The 24,161-nt window shown below is 43.8% G+C and overlaps 1 protein-coding gene across 1 annotated transcript in view; it reads left to right on the forward strand.

Annotated features, from left to right (window-relative positions):
• LOC102374174 (rho GTPase-activating protein 32-like) overlaps positions 1–24,161 on the forward strand; it is a gene marked incomplete at its 3' end in the record, with an annotated part of 358,420 nt that overhangs the window by 186,918 nt on the left and 147,341 nt on the right. The window contains exon 3 of the mRNA XM_025213809.1: positions 14,285–14,393. Coding sequence (XP_025069594.1) covers positions 14,286–14,393 — 108 coding nt within the window. The remainder of the gene's footprint in view (positions 1–14,284; positions 14,394–24,161) is intronic.

Below are 24,161 nucleotides of genomic sequence, written 5' to 3' on the forward strand. Positions count from 1 at the left end.
CCCCCCTGTTAAAGGTCTTGAGTCATTGATGCTTTCCATTTTAATCCTTTTCCTGTTGCATTGGGATTTGCAGCAGATGAACTCGCATGTCATACCACAGCTAAACTTGTCTAATTTTCCCTTTTCCAGTTTTCCTCATGGGCATAGGGAAAAAGCATTTACAAGAAGAGTCATCTTTCCTCTGTATCTGGTTCATCTTGCATTAACATATCTCTAGTATTTATAGCATCACACCTCCACAGTAGGGGTGTCTTGGCAAGTGTGGCTACCTTACCATCTTCATCAGGGGGTCCTCTGCACCTAGGTCAAACAGAGCTCTTAAATTAGTGACCAGATTTTTAAGCATCTAAGGGAAAACTAACATATTATTCTTACTACTATCACCTGGATGTTTCAAGGTCAGGAAAGATTTCAGCACCCAGGTTGGCATCTGGTGTTTCTGGTGGGGGGGGTAGAGAGAGGTTTCCACTCGCAATGACTTTGCAGCCTTCTTTCCCGTACAGCCACCAGCCTCTTCCGTGGTCCCTGCCTTAAGGGACCTCAGATCCTAACTACTTCTGCAGTAGGTTCAAGTGGCATGTCCGCTATTTAAATCATGCATGCTATGTACTCTGGCATCATAGATCACATTCTGAATGTGGCTCAGCACTCAGTTAGATCTAAAATGGCCTATTTGGCCTCCTCGATCAAGCTGTCCCTCTAGCTTTGATTGCTGCAAACTTGTAGGCCTGTGGTTCATCTGTATTGCAGTTCTGAAGCCTGAAATAAACCCAAACCCCAGTCACCGCAAAACCCTGTGCTAGTTCCAGCCCTGGGACATGATGCAACTCGACCTATGCGGTTCGCTCCTAAGTGAAGCATGTGAACACCTCCGTGTTGGATCGCTGCTCTGCTACGGTGCCTTAATCTTGATTTGCAGCATCTGCTGCGTTTTTGTCTCGGGGCTCTCTTTAACAGCGTTGGTCAACTGCCTCAAATGACATAGTGCGTTTAAGGACAAGTAAGAAGCACCGGTTTCCAAGAAGCGATGCAAAGTCAGATCCTTCTAATGCACTGGGTTTCTAAGCACCCTCATGAAGATTGTGCCATCTTGGCCTACCACGCTCTCTGAGCAGTGCAACTTCCAACTCCTTTCGACACTCAAAACCTTCTGATGTTCAGCATTACTTTGTCTCCACAAAGGTCTTATTTAAGAAGGGTTCTTTGCATGGGAATAATCTCTCTAGAAACATTGCTATCGATGGAGTTCTAAATCCTCTTGGATCATAAACTGCTGAGGCCAGGGGCCATGCTTTGTCATTGGCTGAGTGTCCCCATGCACAGTAGTACCATATAAAGAATAAATACAATAATGAATCGGTTATCCCTGACCCTTGCCTCCTTGATTGAGGTCAGAGAGAAAAGCCACCAGAAGGGGAAAATGGCATGGAAGACTGAAATCTCTAGTGCCTCCCTGGGGAAGCATAACCCAAAGTTCAGGCATAGCATTTAATTAAAAAAAATATATACAGACACCCAAAAATGAGCATCTGTCAAACAGACAATTAACTGTCTGATGTGAGGAGTCTGGCGTCCCAGTACATAATACTTCATGCTAACGCACAACCTCCAAACCATCAAGCAGCTACGAGCTAATATGTCAACACCCTAGCTCCCAAAGGAGCGTGATTAATTCAAATGTCATCAGCAATGCAGATGATATTGTAGTTCATGACCACCACACATCTCAAACTGCCAGGGCTCAGATGTGAAACATAATGTGTGACAAAGACCTGAAAGGAGGGATACACAAACCTTTTTAAAGTGCTGTTGGATTCCTGCCTGTGCTTCAGATGACTCCTTAAATCAGCCCAATTTCATGATTCTTTGTTTCAAATGCAACTCATTTTCAACACTAAAACTGATGAGACATCTTAGTTGTGTGGAGTGCAGATAGCATACAAGGATTCCTAGAAATAAGCAGGATTTGAGAGAGAGAGAGAGAGAGAGAGTGATCTAGTATGCCGTGAAAGCAATATTCCCTGTAGAAAACAGAGGGTCCTGCAAATACTAAGGGTAACATCTTACTCTTATTGTTAGAGCACAGGGTATCTAAAGTGTTTCCTATCTGTTTAGGGGGCCAGATCTTCAAATGCTTGACACCGATGCATTGAAGCTAATGGTGCAAGAGCAGCTTATACCCACTGAGGTTCTGGCCTTATATTGAGGCTTGTGACACAAGTTCATCTTGGTGCACCTACAGCAGCTGGCGAGTTGTGTCTACCCTGAATCTCGGTGCAAATTCAGGGCTGGAAGATCAACCAATTTCTTTGCAACTGAAAGGCAATTACAAGAGGCTGAAGGTCCTGAACGATCAAAAGGATCAGAAGAAACCGATGAAAGCAGTAAGGAAGAGAGACTGGATGGCGCTGGTGGGAAACTTCACAGAAGGACGAGCGAGGAAGGTGTGGGGAGCCATGGTGGGTATACAGCTAAAAGGGTTGTTGCTGACCCAGTGTGGATGGCTGTAAGAAACATCTTACTGGTGAGAGCTGCATCACAGATGAGGCTCGACGGGCTCACAGTGCCCAATGGAGAGCTGTGGGGAAGAAGAAACAGCAGGGCATGTATTTTGGGAATGTACATATGTAAAGTGGGTGTGGGAAAGGGTCTGCCGCTTTCTGAGTGTCACCAAAAGAAACCTGTCATTAGTGCAGGAGATGGCACTATATGGACTCCAACCAAAGGGACCAGAGGAAACATTATTAAGGACTTTATTAGCATGTGTTAAAACTAGTTTATGGAAAATAAGAAACTTCTGGATGCTTAAGCGGATGGCGTTTACTGAAAGAGTGCCAAAACTGGGGCTGCATGAACTGAAATACTTCATTGATCAGGACAAAGAAGAGATCAGAGAGGAAGAAGCAGAAAAGTGGGGGGGGGGAAAGGACTGGACACACTTGTTTCACTAAACCAACAGAGAGGACTTGTGGGAGGGACTGAGTGTTTCAGGCGGTTAATGAGGTAACAGGTTTTGACGGGGCTCTGTATGAAGAAAGGGTTTTTTTTTTCTATGGAAAGTCAATGTATGTTGTTTAAGGGTTTAATATATGTCACTGTACGGTTTTGATATGTAGTTGTTTCTGTGATATGAAGTCTTGGTAAAATAAGGATGCTCAATATGTATAGCTTTAGAAGTGTAGTGTGGTAAGTGTGTTTTTAATAAAATTTGTTTAAAAAAAATAAATAGGTTCCCATCAGTATATTTGTCCAATATGGGCCATGTGTGTTTTATAGTCATGCTTACTGTTTGCTGACTTTAATCAAATTTATAATTGGTTTCCATTATTGAGCACATGCTGCTTTTGGCAGCAGTCTGATGACAGACAATGCATTTAGTGAGGTTTTTTTCCTCATGCGCAAATATAAGATGGGGCCTTTATTCCCCCCATGCTGACTGACACGGAGGGGGGAACCCTGCCTTGTATTCAAGCAAATACAGTAGTTTTAATACTAATGGGAGTAACATTGTGTCACAGCTATACTTTGCTCTCTAAAACGAGGACCACGTGCTCAGTGAAAAAACAGAACTAGGGACTAGTCCGAGACTGTAAAATGCCAGAAACTCAGGATTCCTCACCAGCTACACCCACTTCTGCTCCAAATGCAAGGAGATACCATGGGCCTCGTCTTCTCTAACAAATGCTGCAACCTGTACCACCACCACCACCACCCACTGTGGCACCAAAATAGGGCACCCCACAGCACATACCTCTCATCCTCTCCCCAGAAAACAAATACTACAGTGATGGTGGTATAAGAACCTATCCAGGATAGGTTACATCCTGAAATAAGCCTGCAAATCAGCAATCTTCCTTCTCTTCAAGTTTCCCAGGAGCTCTACCTTTCAGAGCTCTGACTTTCAGAGCTGCTCTAATTAAAGTGCCCCCCCCCAAACATGCACACAAATTCACAGCATCAAAAGCATTCACACGTGATCTTTCTGAGCTCTCTGCAACAGAAGAATTACTCTTATTATTTTCCCACAGTCAAAAAATGAGTGAAAGTTAAGAGTTAGCATTTTCAGAGGGGTGCCTTGAGCGTAACAAGGTTGAGAACCACTGACCTAGCTAGCCAGGAGTTCCCTGTGGTTCAGTGGCAGCCTCCTCATCTGCCAGTCTTTACAGTCTGTCTCAGTGGCCTAAAGGGGAATGGGCAGCCTCCACTCCTCTAAAAACTCCTAGGCTAAAACACTCCTCTAAAAACACATGCCTAGGCATGTGTGTCAAAGGTCTGGGTGACCTTTCATGCATACACCATGATCCAGAAGGATTGACTGTTGCCCAAAAAAACCCCTTGATCTAGCTTATAAACAGCCGGTTCATAGATAGTAATTGTAAAACAAACCATCTTCCCTAAGGCTAATAAGGCCCTCCACTGGCCCCTTCAGAGGCATCGGTCATGAATCAAAATGTAATGCAGAACTTCATATATATATATATCAAATCAAATCTATTCATTTAAAATGTCATCTCTTGGTCTGCTCAGTATCTCTGAATGCCCCTCAAATGCAGTCTGTCACCACTATATATTAATAAAAAGTTCTCACTATATGGGAGGCAATTAAGCAATCTCTCTTCAGATAAACAAGCCCTTCACTGTAAATTGAGAATCAAATGTACTGTAACAAATATGACCAGGACATTTCACAAAAAGCACAGCTTGCATTCACACCCATTTCCAAGCATCCTAAAAAGCTCACCGCTAGGGCACGTTTATCAATTGCAAGTTATAGCCAAATATAGTTCATGTCATGTTAACACATTTGTATTGGGAAAATATCTTGATGCCCTTTTTGGGATCCTCCAAATCTAATTTGCTGGTCCCATCAATTACTGCATTGCCATTTCTGCCCATGAGGAATTAAGCACTCCATTTTAACAGCTGCAATATTCTCCTGGCAAAGTTCATGTACAGTACTACATTTCTGAGGGTCAGACTACACCAGTGCTTACAACAACTCTGCAAAATGATACTGCAACTGAATCTTTCTCTGACTAATTTCTCTGTTTCAGCACTCTGCTTTTCATAATTACACGCAATTACTTCGGGCTCTGTAAATAGATGCGTCTGGGATCAAAACATGAATAGAAACGACTGGGGAAAGCCCTGACATTTCAGTAGTCTAAGGCCTGGTCCATCTGTGGATTTTTGTACTGGTATAACTAGTGCAATTAGGGCTGTGAGGTTTTTAAACATAGCTATTGTTATGCCAGAATAATCCCTAAAGAGATTCCATTATACCAACTACTCCAGAATAGTTTATCCTGACCCTTTTCTTACCAAAAAGGGAGTTAGTTTTGCTGGTTATAGAGCACTTGTATACCTGTACACCTGCCTCTGCACCACGTGCAGCAGTAGCTATATTACTATAAGTACACTGGCATGCTAATGCCATTCAACTTCCCACTGAAGACTTGGCCTTATTCTTTTTCTAGGAATGAGTATCCATCACCGTGGGCTGTTGACTCGAGCGCTTGTTTACAGCTCCCAAAAGAACTTGTGTCACAAGCCTCAATATAAGGCGAGAACCTCAGTGGGTATAAGCTGCTCTTGCACCATTAGCTTCAATGCATCGGTGTCAAGCATTTGAGGATCTGGCCCCCAGAATTAGGGTGGCTTACACCCAGAAATAGGGTGTAAGCTTTTCCTGCTATGCTTAGTAGTGAGATGCCTCTGTAGTTGTTGCACTCGCCTTTATCCTCTTTATATAGAGTGACGATGTTTGCATTGCTCATATCTTGTGGTATCTCACCCTCTTTCCAGCTGATGAAGATATGGTAGTTGAGAATTTCTGCTAGGATGCCATCTTTTCCAGGAGCCTTGCCACTTGATAATGAATCAATGGCCTTGCTTAGTTCTCCTGTAGTGGGCTCCACATCTAACTCTGACATGACCTGTAGAGTTGGTATTTGGTCCGGTGATGTTTCTTTCTTGTGAGTAGTGTTGAAGCCAACGGGACATCTGCTTGCTTTTATCTGGAATGGCTTCACCACTGCGTGACTTGAGGGGCAAGGCCTAGAGCTTTCTTCAGACCATCATATATGTCTTCTAGATTTCCTGTGTCTGAAGATGTTTGTATTTCATCACAAAGCTTAATCCAGTACTGATTTGCATAGCCTCTGGCTGCTCTCTGTACCTAGTTTTTTTGCCTGTTGAAGTCTCGTTGTGGTGCCCTCTGTTAGCTTCCTGTTGTGTTCCAGATAGGCTGTTTTCTTGATGTTGATGAGAGGTAGTAGTTCTTTTGCATTGTCTTTGAACCAGCCCTTATTCTTGGATGGTCATCCATTTCCTCCATCAAGGCCCCCTTCTCAGGTGCTTATCCGCCCAAACCCGTTGGCACTTCCGGAGGTTGCCAGGTTAATTTAACTGCCGCCCAGCACTCGGCATTGACCAGCACAGGTTGGACCACTTACGGTCAGAACAGTATCAGGTTTTCGGTCCTGACCCGACAATGGCCTTGTCGCAGCCATACATTTAACTTCCACAGTCTCTTCCCTCTTAAGGGGCTCTTAGCAAGATCCATTTCCACCTGTAGCATCCAGTCATCCCTAAAACCCACATGTACGGTTTCTTTCTGCCTTATCCCTATTTCTTTTGATACAAATACAAAGTCAATTCTTGGTTGTTTCTTTCCACTGGGTCTGTTCTAGTGAAAGCTTTCTCTCCTGTCCACACATCTCTTAGCAACTCTTGCTTTATTATATTTGTTAACAGTGTGGCTGAGCTGTCTAAAGCTCCATTTCCTCCTTCCCCTGTTCTGTCACCCACTTTGCTTATACAATTGAAATCTCCTGCTATTATACACAGTCTCCCTCTGACCATGTAAACTGCTAGCTTTCTAAGCAGTGCATTCCTTCCCTCTCTCTCCAGTGCTGCATATATACATTCAAAATTTCTAATTGTGTTCCCCTGCCTGATAGTATCATTTGTTGCCATCTGCCACTAATGACTTCTGTCTGCTTTGCTCTCAGCTCTGGGTCCTTGAATAATATTGCCACTCCAGCCACTTTGTTCTCATTTGTCCCTGACCTCCAAGACTGTCTCCATCTTCATCTCCTTTTCAGAACATTTATAACCCCTGTCCCTGGTATACCACAGTATTAGAGGTAGATTATATCTGCCCTCACTTGGTTCAGCACTGGTTCAATCTGTTCCCATCATTGCTTTGTTAAGATACTCCTGATGTTAAGTAAAACTGTTGTCAATGCCATTTATGCTTTTTTTTTAAAATGAAAGCGCCTGTCCCTCTAAGGTTTGTCCATGCTTGCTTTGAGTTGAATGTGTCTGTCCCTTGAAGGTTTGTCTGTGCCACTGTTCGGGGCGCTCGACTCCTCCCCGTCCCTCACTCACATTTCAGTACCGTTGCAAGCTTCGGGATTGCTTTCACATTTAGGAAGGCTTTTATATTCCCACCTTCCTGCTACTTCCCACCTCTGGTCTCCGCTCTGAGCGGGATCCCAGAGATGATAGCAGTGGAAACTGGTCTTTGTCTTTGGTACTTCCTTTGACTCATGTCCCTCATTATTAGGAGTCATCTTCTTGGTCTTCAGCCCTTGTGCGTTCTTTCTTTTCCCGTGCTGTCTCTCCGGTTCTTTTTCTTGCTCCATTTCCATTTCAGTTGTCTATAGGGTGCCTTCTCTTTTCCCCTGCTCTACCTCTGTGTCTGAACTGTTTGCTGTTCCCGCCTTCCCTTCCATTTCACCTCCTATCTTCTCCTTCTCTACCTCAATCACTGAAATTTTGCCCCCCTCTTCTCTGTTCCACACTTCTGCGGGGTTTCTTCCACCATTTCTACCTCAGTGTCCAACCCCTCCTCTCCTCTGCTCTGCTTCTCCAGGTTTTGCTGTTCCTCAGGGGATCTGACTATACTTGCAAAGGCTTTGGGGCATCTCATCTACATATAAAGTTTTGGAGGATTCATGGTTCCGGTCATGAGCGGAGGTTGTGGTCGCTGTGGCTTGAAACACTGTTGTCTGCTGGGGGCCCAGCTCAATGAATTGTATATACGTTATGAGCATTGTAGTTTTGGACTAATATCATGCATACTTATGGCTGGGTGGTGTAGGGGAGAGTAAGTGAACTCCTCCAGATGGTGACAGGGTCAAGACCCTAACCAGAGAGGCAGCGCTGTTTGACCGCCTGACCAAGCAGCAAGTGACCCTGACAGCCCATTTCAACCAGGTCATCTCCTCCTTCAGGAACATCCTATGGACAACCAGGAACCTGGCCACAAGCCTTCCAGTCTGAGACTGTCAAGATCAGGGTGAGTGAGCTACAGCTGTACTAGAAGGATGTGGGTGATGGAGAGAAGGTGGTGGAAGACGCATGGAAAAGAACGGCACAGACCGTTCAAGAGTGAGACCATCAGAGGGGAGGATGAGGAGGAAGATAATAATGAAGATGTCAGGGACTCGGGAGCAGCAGAGCCGTGAAAGGATTGGGGAAAGAAACAAAGAAGTTATAAGCGGGGTGGAGGGTGGGAAGGGAAGGGGCATGGAGCCAGTTTGTGTGGTTGTAATGGGAAGAGGAGATGGAGATGGGCATGCAGGTGCGCAGTTGCAGTTACTACTGATGGTTAATTATAGTTGTGTGTTATGGACTGTCAAGTGAACAATGTCAGTCATGAGACAGGTTGGTAAAACTATAGGGCGCGTGTGTGTGTGTGTGTATGCATACATAGAAATACATATTTTTGCAAAAAAAAAAAAAGGTTTATTTTTTATAACTAGGTACAGAAGTCCTTCTTAAAAGCGTGTATACAGAATACCTGTGCTGAAACTTGCAGCCGTTTCAAAAGAGGTACACCACATCAATTCTGGATGAGCTAAGTTTATGGGTACCTGTAATATTTTTTCTGCATGCAAGTTATTAGAGGTATATTTATTTCAAAGTCAGTGTTTAAAATGTGTCCCTCACTTCCATGTGCTTGGGCAGAGCTGGGTCTGACAGTAAGGAGTGGAGGAGGAGAGGTTGCAGGGGGAAGTACTTGGGATGGGGGCAGAGGGCAAGGGGACTATTTGTCCCCCCCCAGAATTATTTTTCCTGTTATAGTAGCGGGAAGGGGACTAATTCAAGGCAAAGCTCTGATAATTAAATTCTGTACCTGGAAAGATATAAAAATTTTATAAATTTTCTGTACATAGAATCTAATGATGGGGGGGGGGGATCATATTTATATATATTTGAGTAAATATGACACCAAAGGCTTTCACTGGGATCCAGTATATAGCTTGTATAGCGTATGCTGCATGTGTCTGTTTTATAATCACAGTCGTCTGTAAATCCACTTCCCATTTTATGGTTTCTGTATGCATTTAGTGTAAATTAAATTAACACATGTTAAACTTCATCTTTTTGTCAGGACTGTATTTTTGGTTACTTAGCTCAAGAAGCCAGAGACCTGGGCCTCCTGCCAGCTCTCAAGTGACATGAGATGCATAGCATTACTCCAGTAGGAATGTGGTTTCCTACATCAGTAGTTCTCAAACTTTGTAGATTCAAGGTGTCCCTCCATTTTTTAATTTGGCAACTCTCCGGCTGAGAACCACTGTTGGGCTGCCTCATCTTTAAATGAGTGGTTCTTAGTTGGGGTGAAGTTGATGTGATGGCAGCCAGGTAGATTGCCCTATGGATCTTGTGTGCAACCAGATCAGGAAGCGGCTGCAGCAGGAGCAGGCAGGATCCTGCACCCGTTCTTACTGCAGAGCTGCCTGGTCTGGTCCCCCCATGAGCTCTTCCTGGAAACAGAGGCATGCAGTGCAAGGCCACCTCTTTTGCACACCTACTGTTTCTGGGTGATACCATGCAAAGCCAAACCAGGAAGTCTGCGGTAGGACGGGTACTCTTGCCTGCTTAGACACCCCTGAAAGGGTCTTGCAGCACCCTGCAAGACACCCCTGATGTCAACTGTTAGGGGGTTTTATACCTAATTCAGTTCCTGTGCATTTCTATACCTGTGCATTTTTATACCTAATTCAGTTCCTTCAAGAGATTTATCAAATCTTGTGAATTTTCAAGATCAGAATGTCATTTACTGGTTGCCCGTAAACTCTTGAGCAGAAGAAAACTGACATTGTTATTACGTTGCAGGTAGAATTTCAGAAATGTAAAAAACGTACCCGTCAGAAGGAAATAAAATTTTTTTGGCTGCAGAATACTGTTAAGAAACCAGGGGTAGGTGTCTGATAAAGAATCGAAGAGGAATCTTTATGAAGGCTGAGGAGCAGTGCAGTAAACCTGTTTGTAATCTGAATCGATCCTAAATTCATACATAATGGCTTTATTGCTTTGAGAGCTTTAATCTAAGCGAAACATGTATTTGATATGTTGGTGCTGGGTAGAAAGTTCATTCTGGAGCTTGCGTCCGTCCTCCCTTTCTTGCTGCATAGCAATGATACTCTAATGCTGTTGTGGAGAGACCATTTTAAGTATTCCCTGAGCAATTGCAGCATTGCCAAACCCCAGCATTCAAAAATTATGAGCCAAGCCCCCCAACATCGTGGGATCAGCTTAGGAAAAAGCAAGATGAAATTTAATAACATATAATTTTGAGTTCTTTTAGTTCCTTTCTTGATTTTTGTTTTGAGCTTGGGGCCATGGCTTTTTAAGCCTTTTCTCCACAACCATAAAGCTAGAAATGTACTTTTGCTTTCGGCGGAAGGCCGAGGTTCTCACAGAGCAGCACAGCATTCCAGGAGCTTGGGCTATTCAAAAAACACCAAGTCTTGAGATTTATGATTAAAATTGCATGAGATGGGAACACTGTAATGGCACACCCAATTTTCAAGTTTAAAATGATGTGTTTGGTTTTTTTTAACCGTATTTGCGGTATAGAAGTACAGTCACCCATCTCATATGGCATATTACTCTTGCCTTCTGAATCAGACTGTACAAATGAGGAAGGCCACGATGCTGACCTTCAAGCTGTAGACTAGGTGCGGGCTTACACTTGGTGAGCATTTGTCTTGCATACTTATGGGTGGTCTGGTTTTAATTTTTGTTGTTTGTGTCATGCAGTTGGGATAAAAACACTTTACAAAGATAGTGTAGGGCAATGTGACTTAGATGTTAAGGGCTAAGAGACGGATAGATTTTCTGAAGCACTGGCTAATTAAAGAAAATATGATTGTGAGGCTTAGGTAAAAATGATGTCAAATCTGACTGGAAAACAGTCATCCTGTTACTGGGAACATTATTTGTATGCTTATGTCTTGTGTAAGCCCACACCTAGTCTACAGCTTGAAGGTCAGCATCGTGGCCTTCCTCATTTGTACAGTCTGATTTGTACAAGGAAGGAGAATGACATTCTGTGCCCCAACTGCAAACTGCATGTACAAGTTTTGGATCTTGCTCATTCGGTGGATCTGATTTAAGGCCAGTGTTTCTGTCTCTTTGGATTCTTCCCTGGCTCTGCTTCTGACAGTTAAGGTCATGAAACAATTTGTGGGTCTTCTTGAGTGTGGTGGTTAGGCAGCTCCTGGGATGGTTTGCCCTCCAGAATACCTTTTTATGTTGCCTTGCTTATAAAGCAAGGGATTTTTTTTTTCTCCTTATAAAATTGGGGCTGGTGGTATGAGGAGGAGAGAAGATAAGATCCCGTAGATAATTGTGGCAATTATTCTCCAAAGATTAGTTGCACAGTTCAACTATTGACTTATTGCTTATCAGTGCTGCAACTCTAGTGTGGTAGAGGAATTGGCCAACTCTGAAGGAGAAAGCCAAACTGTGATGTCCATTACTGATGCCAGGTGTGGAGTTGAGGGGTAAATGACTGATTTGTTATTCTGTGTTTCCTAGGCTAATGGAGCCAATGCTAGCCTCTTAGTTTGATGCACCTCTATAAGTAAACTGCACACATTTCTTGTGTTCAAGAAGCCAAGTTGGTCTCCAGTCTATCTAATTTTACTGTTTTGTAAAATAAATATTTTGTTTTACACATATTTGAACCTCATAGATGAGTTACTCTGTCACATCTTTGTTTTTCATATCCCTTGGGCTCCATTATCTGGCAATTTTCAACTGTGCAAGAAGTTTTCAGTTCAAATGGTGATGATCTACACCCTCTTTGCGTAGTGCAGAGTTGAAGGACAGGGGTGGATGTCCTACGCACTGAAGTAAAACTACGGTGCGGTAGGCTTATTTTTAAATGAAACAAGAAATAGATTGCACGTTATCAAGGTTATAGCTACTATACAATCATTTCAGTTTTTGCACATCAGCCTATTGATTTAATATATTTTACTTCCTAATGATGCCCTCTAAAAAGTTGTAATTATTTGCAGTATTTGTTCAGTTGATCTGCACTGCAAGCTTATTGCTGAATAAACTGAAATATTTCATAAACTGTGGGGATTCTTATAAGACCTTTATAGCTCAGGTTTTTATGATCAAATACTAATAAGTAGTGTTGGTTGTCAATACAGATAAAAAATGGTTAGAAAATAGCATTTCTTGGTTAACATTTGTTCTGTGGCAACTTGTGTTTTAAAGAAATGCAGAGTGCTCAGCAGTGTTATTTAAAAGGCTTTCAATATTTATTTCTTTAGTCAAACCATATGATTAATCAGCACGGCTAACATTTGGTTCAGCCAGCCTTCCTTTGGGTTCATGTGTATGCAGTGCTGATTAATCAAATGGTTTGTCTAAATAAATAAATATGTCAGCCTATTAATAAAAACCTGCTTTGAATTGTGCATGTTAATGAAATCAGGTGGATTGTTCTAGATACTCAGCAGGATTTGGCACTTTAAATCTGTGCCTCAGTCTCTTTGCCAAGGCATGTTTTTATGGCCTGTGGAAGTGGTATTTCATAGCTTTCCAGTGATAACAATAGTGATGCCTTTAGGGTGAATTGTAAATAATGCCTCTTGTAAATAATGTTTAAAAAAAAGTTTGAGACCCAAATACCTGAATCTTTGTGCAGTCTTAAAAATACACAGGGCAAGGTGCAGCAAAAGCTGTGTTAACCAGCACTTTATTAGCTGGAAAACTCTATTAACCGGCATCCGAGGGATGTGGCAAAAACGAAATTGGAAGTACCACTTCCAAGTTTCACCACTGTGAGCAGAGTTTTTCTTTGTCACTTCTTCAGCCCACAGCCCAGGGCAAAGCAGCCTGTGTAGGACCCCCTCCCTGTCCCCCGGTACACTGATGCCGGGCAGTGCAGCAGGCGGTGCACATTTGATTAACCAGAATATTTGATTAACCGGCATCCCCCATTCCTGGGGAATGCCGGATAACAGAGCTTTTACTGTATTTGAAAAATATCCTTATCTGAGGATATTTTTGCCCTGATAGCACTAGGTGCTGAACTCATGCCAAATCATAGTGAAGTCAGTGAGAGCGAAGAGCACTGATACCACACAGAGCACGGGGAAGAAAAGAGCTATTGGCTCTGACAGTGGGCCAGGGGTGTCTAGTCCTAGCAAGTTACATGGGCCACTTTCTTAACACCTCACCCCTACCTCCCATGCCTTTCTCTTCCTTTCTTTTTTTCTTGGGCATTTAAGGTAAAAAATGGGACAGCGAATAGGGATTGAACATTAGCTTCATACAGACGTTCAGTTTCTCTTAGGAGAAACAACAGGTGTACAGATGTTTAGGCTTTTTTCCCTGAGAGTAAAAATGTTAGCTTCAGGAAAAAAATAACTTGGGGACAATCAGGGTTAAATTTCTCCCAAGAGAGTTTCTTCTGGGAGAGTGAATATCTGGACATGCTGTGGCTTCTCTCGGAAGAGAACGTAGGCCTCCAGCATCAGCCCTTCCCTCCCTCCCACCCAGGCCACAGCATGCTGCTGGCTGGATTTTGCTGCCCCAGCAGGGAGCAGAATACACCCCCTTTGCAATCCTTACACTGTGTTGCAGGGAAGCCCAGACTGACCATGGAAAGTCTGAGTCAGCCAACGGGGACAGCTATTAAGTTTTCATATAAGCACGTTCACTTTTTTTTTTTTTTTTTTTTACCACTTTCAAAGGCTCCATGATTACCGTGGAGGCTTAAAGTGAAATAAACCAGTAATTAAAATCAGGTAGGGAATGCGAATTGTTCTACTAAGATTTATGTTCTTGAGTTTCGGTTAAGTTTTGGGAAGAAGGTAATTTTGTCATCTTCTCTTGAGTCTCCAAGTATCTAAATGCATTTGTATTTTGAACATGTCTTAGAATAAAACCCCAAGGGTAGGTATCCCTAAGACTTACTTGAAATGGTAATCCAGTGACAAACGTGTCTCTTTCTTCTCCCTAGAATGATGAAGTCCTCTGTACACGCAGAAGAAGATGACTTTGTGCCAGAGCTTCAGAGGAGCATTCATCCCCGTGAGAGACCAGATTGGGAAGAGACCCTCAGTGCAATGGTAAAACTTGGCTTCATTTTATATGTGCTTTCTTTTCTGCCTCGCTCACCTTTACAATGATCCACCCCTTTGTTCTTTTATTTTCTAGTCAGACTGTGGGTTATGTTCCTAGATTTGAAATCATACAGGAGGCTTGAGATTGAAAGATGCTTTCCTTCTTCTGGAAACCTATAAGCGAGAGAGAGAGCACATGCACAGTACTCTGGTCCTATTAATATGTGCCCCAAAGCAGGCCTAGTAATCAGTTAAGTGCTGCATAATGTCATCTGCATTAACCTATTTTTCAGCAAATATCCTGAGCAGGAGGAGAACTGGTAAAAACATGCTCTTTGGAGCAAACTGCATTTGTACAAAGAAGATTAGCAAGATGTTTTAGTTATGTCTATAGGAAGAAAACATCCAATCTCCGAGTTGAACCTCAGAATGAACAGATCCGTAGAAAAGGCACCACCAAGGGCCTGTTCCCAGGCTGAATAAAGTCAATAGAAAGTGGGCACTGGGTCAAGTCCTTTGGCAATTGTGGCCTATTTTTCTTTAAGTGAGCTGAACACCTGCAGCTCCACACAGTGCCAAGGGGAGCTGGGGCTGCTGTGCTTTTAACACTGGGTCATTATTCTGTGAGAAAATTGAGAGCTTTCTTACTAGGTGGTCTTGTTAAATGATCTCGTCTTCCAGCAGTGTTGCCTTCTCTGTTTGTAGTGTAGGGCTGGTTGACAGATATACTACTACTACACTTTTTACGTTTTCTATATGAACTTGTGATGTTTCATAGGGTTGGAAGGGACCTCAAGGGCCTCTCTTCCAACCCCCTGCACAGATGGAGACTTGCTATTTCTAAACCGTCCTGGATAGATGCCTGCACAGTCTATTCTCGAAAACCTCCTGTGTAGGAGATTTCTCAGGTTCCCGAAGCAGTTTGTTCCACAGTCCTGCTGTTCTTATAGTTAGGATTTTTTGTCTTAAGATTTGATCAAAGTCTGCTTTCCTCTTGACTTGTGATCACCAGTAAATAGTTTTTGGTTTAATTGTTTTCACTTTGGATTTACAGAGCTTAGGTTGCATTTCTCAGAGCAACCCCACCCTTCCTCCCCAACCATTGTAAATAGTATACTAACTCCGCAGTTGTTTCCTTCCTTTTGGTTGGGTGATTCTTACTCAACCCTGACACTGGACTTGCTTTTCTGGAGGAGGCCAAACTGGTAGCTTGGAGATGGCAAGATAAATTCTTTCTCATCCTCTTTCTTTTCCTTCCTTTCACATGCCCTTCACTCTTAAAGCACTAATAGCATTACATGCTAATAGTCTGGGTAGGGGTGTTTTAATTAGAGGGCACCACTCTAATTAAAATGCCCACAGTGTCTTGTGTGTTCAGCTTCCTGTATTTCAAAATGGCAGTGGGAGCACTTTAACTAAAGCTCACTCGACAAGCTTTAATTAAAGTGCCCCGGTGACATATTGAAGTGCAGGGATGCTGAATACATGAGGCGCTGCAGCAGATTTGATTAATCGGGTCTACTCCAGCGCGTTTTAATCAGAACGTGTTGGAGCATGTGTATAGGTGCTACTAGTAGTTCTGATGTCTGGTGCTAGAAGCTCTATTAGCAGTAATGTCCAGTTAGCCTGCTGAGGCAGCATGCTCTGCTATCTAGGGAATGGGAAGAAGGATTACACACGTAAGGTGCTGCCTTGTACTCCAAAATATAAGGTATGTTTAGAAGTGTTTTAACCCTTTCTATGCTATTGTGTGTATTGTGTCATTGGTGCTTCCAGTGTTTCAGGGACAGGATGTTATCATTCTAATATAATAAAAGGCTTAGTACTTCTGTCTGTCTGTACCACTGGGGGCCCATCAGGGGTGGGTGTGCAGCCAGGGGAACGGTGGGTGGGTGGGTGGGTGGGTGTGGGTTGTGCAGCCATGGTCAGAGTGGGTGGAGGTAGGTTTAATAGTTTCCTAGTGCTTAGGGTCGGAAGGGACCTAAACAGATCATCAAGTCTGACCCCCTGCCCCGGGAAGGAGTGAGTGCAGGGTCATAACACCCCAGCCAAATATAGGTCCAGCCTCCTCTTGAAGACCCCCAAAGTAGGAGACAGTACCACTTCCCTTGGGAGTCCACTCCAGAGCCTGGCAGCCCTAACTGGAAAGTAATGTCTTCTGATGTCCAGCCTGAACCTTCTCCCTAACAATTTGTAGCCGTTATTCCTAGTAACCCATGGTGGTGCCCAGGGGAACAGAGTCTCCCCCAATTAGCGCTGGTCCCCCCTGGTGAGTTTGTAAACAGTCACCAGATCCCCTCTCAGCCTTCTTTTGTGGAGGCTGAATAGATTCAGGCCCTTTAGCCTCTCTTCGTAGGGCCTGACCCGCTGCCCCTTAACCATGCGAGTGGCCCTCCTCTGGACCTTCTTAGTGCTAGCCACATCCCTCTTGAAGTGCTACGCCCAGAACTGGACGCAGTACTTCAACTGTGGCCTGACTAACGCTGCATAGCAGGGAAGGATCACCTCCCTGAACCTGTTTGTGATGCATCTGTAGATGCATGACAAGGTGTGGTTAACCTTACTGACCGCTTCCTTGCATTGGCGGCTCATGTTCATCCTGGAGTCAACAGTGACTCCAAGATCCCTTTCTGCCACTGTGTTAACAAGAAGGGTGTTCCCCAGCCTATAGGTGTGTTGCTGATTCCTTCTCCCTAGATGCAGCACCGTGCACTTGTCGGCATTGAATTCCATCGTATTCTTATCCACCCACCTCTGTAACCTGTCTAGATCTAGCTGGATTCTGTCCCTCCCCTCCAGTGTGCCCACCTTGCCCCACATCTTGGTGTCGTCAGCGAATTTGGACAGCGTACTTTCCACGCCCACATCCAGATCACTGATAAAGACGTTAAACAGTACAGGCCCCAGGACCAAGCCCTGGGGGACTCCACATCCCTCCAGGGTGTGTGTGTGTGTGTGTGTGCAGCTGGAGCAGAGTGCATGGGGGTACGTGCATTCATTGGATGAGTCTCACATGCACTCCCTACCATACACATGCACCCACACGCCTCTCGCACTGTCATACACACAGATCCCCACGTGCACACTCCCCCACACAGCCCAGGCACCTTCCCCCCCACACAATCCCCCACAAACCCCATACCCACCTACACCCCACATATCCACACATACCCACATGCTCCCTCACCCCACATACCCACAGCCCCCCACAGCCCCCCACCAACCTATACCCACCCCCCACAATATACAGGTGTAAAACTTCGTTTTAAGCTATTGTTCAATCACTTCTATGTACACTGCACAAACACATGTCAATCGGGACAACAATATTTTTTTAAAATCAGATTAATGAATGCTGTAGGTGTTTCCTTTTTAGAATATAGTTTGGTATTTTGCTGATTCCAAGATGGCACAACCCCTTGCTGAAAGGAGTACTTCCAGGGGCAAGGGGAAAGACTTCTGGTGGCAGAGGTCAGGGGTTAGGGAGCGGGATGTCTGGTCCCAAGATGGAGACCAGGGGATGGGGCTACCCAGGCGGCCTTTGACAGCTTGCCAAAACTTGGTAAGTGGCCCTCCGCCCAAAATAATTGCCCACCCCTGGTGTACATGGCCATCCCCAAAGGGTGAGTGGTGGGGGGCGTGTAGGATCTCCCTGAAATGCTCCATCATTCATGACAGGCAATTGGCTAGTGTTCCTATAATACCCTTCCATTGTATTCCTAATGTAGTGTACCGTAATACGCTTACAAGGAGGGATGCATATTTCCGTTGATAATTGTGCACTGGCAGTTTTGGTTTCCTTTGTGGTGGGCCTGCACTAGATATGCACTACATGTTTCAGGCCAACAACAAAGAAAGTGAGTATAAATCCAGCGTACCAATCTTCAAATCTAGGGCTTGGCAGAATTTTTGAGGTTTTCTTGCTCTTTTTGTTGCAGGTTAAGATCATTAAAATCCCAGCAGGTGAGCTGAGTAGCAATGAGATTTCTCCATCCATAAGTTATAACCCTGTCATATGCAACTGTTTTCTACGGCAGCACCTTGCCAAATGACCTTTAAAGCAAGGATGTAGGACAGTCTAGATTGGTACTGTGCCCTAGAATGAGGAAGCATGCTTTTCAACATCACTTACTTTCATAAAGCCAACAAGCCATGTTGAAGCATGGCTGAAGTGAAATAGTGTTTCTCATAAAGCTGCACAAAAATCAGACAGACTGCAAACCTGAGCTAGATATTTTGGCTTCAAAATCAGATCTTCTAGAACAGGTGGAATGAGAATGTATATACACCCATAACGATTATTAAAGCACGAAAGGTGATTTTGATATGGAGTGGTGTTTAAATGAGAGCATGTTTGGTAGAGGTGTGCGGAGTGGGCTGTATTCGATTTGGATTCGTCCCGATTTGCTGATTCAGATCAGTGTCTCAATTTGATTCGGCCGAATCTGAAGATTCGATGCTGATTCAGAGAACCAGTGATTTGGACATAGATACAGCTTTAAAAGTTTTTTCTACACACCTCGAGGTACCAGGCACAGCTTGTGAATGCTGCGATGGTGGGGTGGAAGGAGTGTCCCACAGGAGCGTTTGGGGGTCCCCCACATGCTCAGCGGCACAGGGGGGCCCCCTGCAGCCCCCTCAGCTTGGTGATCAGCCGTGGGGGGACCCCTGGTGCCCTCCCAGACCCAGAAGGCACTAGTCGCCAAGTGGGGGGGGGTGGGAAGGGGTAGGTCCCCCTGTGCTCTCCCCAGTGGACTGGAAGTGCTTCTGGTCCACTTCCAGGCCCACTACCGAGCACTCTGGGGACACCCTCTCGCACTCCCGTGGGACGCTCCATCTGCCCCACCATCTCATAGTTCATGAGCCACCTGGTACCTTTAGGTATGTAGAAAAAGCATTTAAAGCGGTGTCTGAATCATCGACTCTTTCCTAATCTCTCCGAATTGATTTGGAGAGATTAAAGGGTCTCCTGATTCGGTTTGGAGATTTGGCCGCTGCATTGGACTTAATCTCTGCTGAATCAAATCAGCGACCAAAGCTTCGCACAGCCCTAAGATATGGTGCTGTTTTTTTCCCAGAATCCTCTGAAGGTGTGCAGCTAATGAACTCCTCACAGTTAGATGATATGCCTATTTTACAGATAGGAAACAGGCTGCACCTGCATAATCAGAAGGGCCATGCAGATTTATGTGATAGGATCATAATATTTTGTTCTAAAATGTATTTTAAAGCAAAAAAAAAGGTATTTTAGGTTCCCTAGGGTCTTGCCTATTTGCTTGTGTTGCTCTATCTCTTAGGCCCCATATTTCCAGCCACCCTGCATTATTTCTGTCCTTTTCCAGTCATTCTTGCCCAAACAGCAGCTGCACGGGCACGTCATAAACATTGTCCGCATGAGAACAGTGTCTGTTGTAATCCGTCTTGTTCAGTATGCTCGTATCCTCAGAGGGTGGTGCTAGCCCAATGCTTCCTGGCATCCTAGACCTGGTAGTTGGTGTAAATCACTGGTTGTACCACGTATTTGTAACCTGTAGGCGTTTCTCAGGAATGCAGACATGTAATTGAAAACTTCCACCTGTGGGAAGTGAGGTGAGTCCTGCTAACCTTCTTTGTTTGGTTGGGGTTTTTTTCCCCCCTTATTATTGATTAAGAGTAGATGGAAGCTGTTCTTGTTCCAGCTTGATACCTTTGAATTCTCATCTTGGTTACTGCCCAGCCTCCGTTTTACTTGCAGATATTCCCTAATATTATGTCTCTAGTAATCAACATTTATATAAAATACAAAGAAATTACATCTGCGTGTGCTGACATTGGGGTGGTTGTTCTTTGGCTGGCATTGGGTATGGCACAGTCTTGAAGCCTGTTGCAGAGTATTGAAGCTGCTATCTTCACCAGTTCACTAAAGCAAATACCTTCCCTCCACCTCTCCCCCAGGTTAATTTAAAATGAATGTGTTGCTGATAGAAATCCAAGCAGTCCATGACTACGCACGTATTTTCCAGGAAGCATGTTGAATTGTCCTCAGTGACATATTTTCACAATATCGCCCCTTCTGAATCTCTGGATCCATTCAGGCTTGTAACAGTAAAGGAAAAGGTGTCAGTCACAGTCCTGGTAGCTTTGATAGTTATCAAGTTTTAAGTATATTTAACCTGCTGTACAGATAAACCCATCTCAAAAGCCAGCTTGATTCCTTTGTAGCATAAATTTACTTATTGGTTGGACGGTTAATTATGAAAATATTTAATACAAATTCAGGTCCTCTTAGACATTTTGTTTGTGAGCAAATTCCAATTTTCTCCCAATACCAGTGGTTGAAAATATTGCCCAGATTGGTTGACATTTCAGAGTTGTGGCTAGTCCTGGATTGTTTGCTTCAATGTATTATTTGTTTTTATTTATACCATACACTTTTAAAAATAAGGCTGAGTTACTTTGCCCTGGGAACGTGAAGACAAATACGCATTTGTGATAAATCCTGAAAGATTTTCAAATTTTGTGAAAGGATACCTATAAATACCCAACGGGTACCTCATTTATTAATGACTCTCAAGTAAAGTTACCCTCTGAATCGAACCGAACCCAACTTGGCATTTTTATTGACAAAATATTTGCAAATGTATTGTTTTGTTGCTTGCCCATCTCAAAGTTTCCAGCACAAATTTTTAATTGAGCAGTGTTGTCCAGAAGTAATTTCAGTAGCGAGCCGAAGCAGTTGTGGTCTGTGGACCTGTGAGACCAAATGAGCATTACAACCCTTGGCTAACTTTCTTTTTTTTAATTCTGTTAACCACTGGGAGGGTGTCAGCTGTCTTCTGAAATTTCTGATAGATTTAATAGTAGATACAATTCCCAGAGCCTTCGTGTCTTAATCCAGTCTTGCTGGTAAGGTAACTTTGCAAAGGTCTACTTACCCCTTTAGTTGTTGTACTTAATTTGATGAAGGGGTGGCATGGACAGAATAACCTGATCGGTGAGACTATTCCGGTCTCAAATCTGAAATTTTTTAAACACTTATGCAATACCAGCACAAAACTCCAGACTGTCTATAAAGGTAGCCTTACGTAGGCCTTCCAAACCAAGTGATGACTTGCCTGGCCAGGTATGGTCAAAGCACCAGGGGCCACAATCACAGCAGGTGGGTGTTGTTTGCTTCTCTGGCTTGCCAAATGTTCAGCTGCTGCTTTGGCTATTTATAGGTCCTTACAACTTCTTTTCCCATATGATTGACAAGCTCCCACAGGTTGTGTCACAGACTCCCACCAATCACCCCTTCATAGCAACTATCCCCGTTGCTTTGTTGCCCACAATCTGTGTCTCAACTTTCTTATTGCTGGGAATGTCATTCTTATGGCCAAGTAGGTCATTTATGTAGGTCAGCTAAACAGGTCGCCCCCTGCAAGCTGCTGTGTGCTTGCCCCATATTCATCTAATGGTGTTGGTTATGTCAAGGCCTACATAGGCAATAATTTTTTATTTGATAGATGAGTCATGTTTATCTTCATGTAAAAGGGTAATAGAAAATGTTTTGTGTCTAGGTTGATACATTTTCATCACTCTTTTATAAGGCTGCATTAATGTCTAGCATCCAGGTGATAACATCCTTTTGGGAAGCCATGTTCTGCAGCAGCAGTTTATTTCCCCATATGACACATTGTGCTTTATGTATATGTGCACTGCCTTGAAGTATCCGCGTACTGTGGAGAGAGAAGTGAGCAGAAATTATTTGGTTTGAGGTGGCATAATAATTGACACGGGACGGACTGCCTGTTGATTTCCATGAAACAATTGCTTCTATACTTAGGGACGGCTATTCTATTTTTCCTGTCTGGAATGTGCCTTTGCCTGTTATTCATCTGAGTTTTTGGCTGCCAGTTCAATAAACCTGATGCAAGCAGTCACATCCTTTGTTCGACTTACCGAGTCCTCCTAGATTTGAGTACGTTACCTAATCCCAAGGACATCATTTTTAACCATCTTATTGCATCAGACTGAAGTCTGAGTTCAGCTTTTCACTGAAAATATAAAGTAGGCATCCTGAATTTTCATGTGAAAGTTTAGACACGGTTTGTATCAACTACCAGGTGATGGAGCCGGTACTTGTGCAGGTGACTTTTTCCTAGAGTTGCAGTAGCAGCTTGCATCCCCTTTCTTGTCCTTGATGTCACGGCAGTTTGGTTGCTCCTAGGATTCCTCAGGTGAGGCTGTGCCAGTTCTGTTAAATATTCAGTACACATTAGCATTTATATTAAGACAGATGTATCAAATAACTTGCATCTTCCTAACTCGTTTCTCAGCTACTTAATGACACATAAGACTGATTCTGATCTCGGATCACTTTTGCGTCGGTGTAACACTACTGACGTCAGTGGAATTGCATTCAGTTTACTGCTGGCACGAGGTAAAACTCGTTAGCCTTTATAGTTAACATTCAGATCACATTCTTATCTTTGTCTTATAAACTTAGACATTTGCATTGCAATTAAAATGCTGTCAGGCTCTTAGTTAAAACAATGAATTAAGAAATCTGGGTAATGTTAATAGTGAACCTGCTTCTCCAAAATTGAAATTATATTTTTTAGTTTCGAGTTGATGACAGAACTGCCACTTCTGTGCCTGGGGTGGTATTTCCAACACTTATGTCTTTAATAACTTCGGTTATCTTGTTCCTTCTATTTTTTTCCATTTTGTTTCCCTAAGGCAGTTTTATTTTGTCTTAAGTGGCTGTCTTAATTTTTTTTTTTTACAAATGTTGGCTATTAAAAAGCATATGGATCACATCCTTTCTGCTGGTCAGGCTAAATCAACATGAAGTCAGGTCTTTGGAGAAGCTCAGCACCCCTAATTTTGAACAAGATCCCACCACAGTGTCAGTTTAGGGCCAAGCGAGTGTCTAGTAATGCCGATGTAAATATTCCCTGTAGAGTTACATAGGCATTAGACTAGAGGGCACCACTATTTCCCATCACTAGTGTAACTAGGGATTGGCAAGAGAGGCACCTGCTTCAGGCACCAAGTTAAGAGGGGTGCTGAAATTGCCCCCACCCCTAAAGAGCCTGTGCCCCAGCAGCATGTCCATGCTGGGAATTTCAAACCAGTTCGCAGCTGTTTCTGCTATAAGAGCAAGAGCCGGGGTGGGCAGAGCACACGCAGCAGCTCAGCGGGGACTGTTCAGGAGTTCCCAGTGTGGGTAAGAAACTACATGCCCCCCCGCACCCTTAAGTCTCCTGCAGGGTTTGTTTGCCCTGGGTGCCAACTCTGCCTCTTATGCCACTGTTTCCCGTGGTGCCAGTACAAACTGCCAGTGAAGAAGCCAGGGAGGAAGTAGAAATGAAAGAGCAACAAAGCCTGCCAGCAGATACCTTAGGGTGTCTGCCAAAGTCCTCAAGCTCGGAGCAAAGCTCCTGTGAAGAGCTGTTTTATGTCACATACAAAGATGGAGACTGGGAAAAGCTTAGGCATGGAAAGATGTTTCTAAAGCAAAACAAAACCTGCTACTGTCGCTTTTGTAGGCATGGTTCATCTACAAATCCCTAAACTAAAATGTTCTAGGTATAGAAGAACACAAGCGTGCCTCCTGCAAACATAGGTGTGTTGTAGGGCTGTGCGAAGCTTCGGGTGGTGATTCAGTTCAGAGGAGATTTGGCCAGGTTTCGGTGGCTGAATCTCCGAATCCGAATAGAATCAGGGCACCAATTTAAAGGTCCGAATCGATTTAAAGCGCTCCAAATCTTCAGCAAAGATTCAGAGAGCTTTGATTCGGACAGTCCCCAG

Source organism: Alligator sinensis, unplaced genomic scaffold (genome assembly GCF_000455745.1).
Source record: "Alligator sinensis unplaced genomic scaffold, ASM45574v1 scaffold1153_1, whole genome shotgun sequence".
In the NCBI taxonomy this organism is placed as follows: Eukaryota; Metazoa; Chordata; order Crocodylia; family Alligatoridae; genus Alligator; species Alligator sinensis.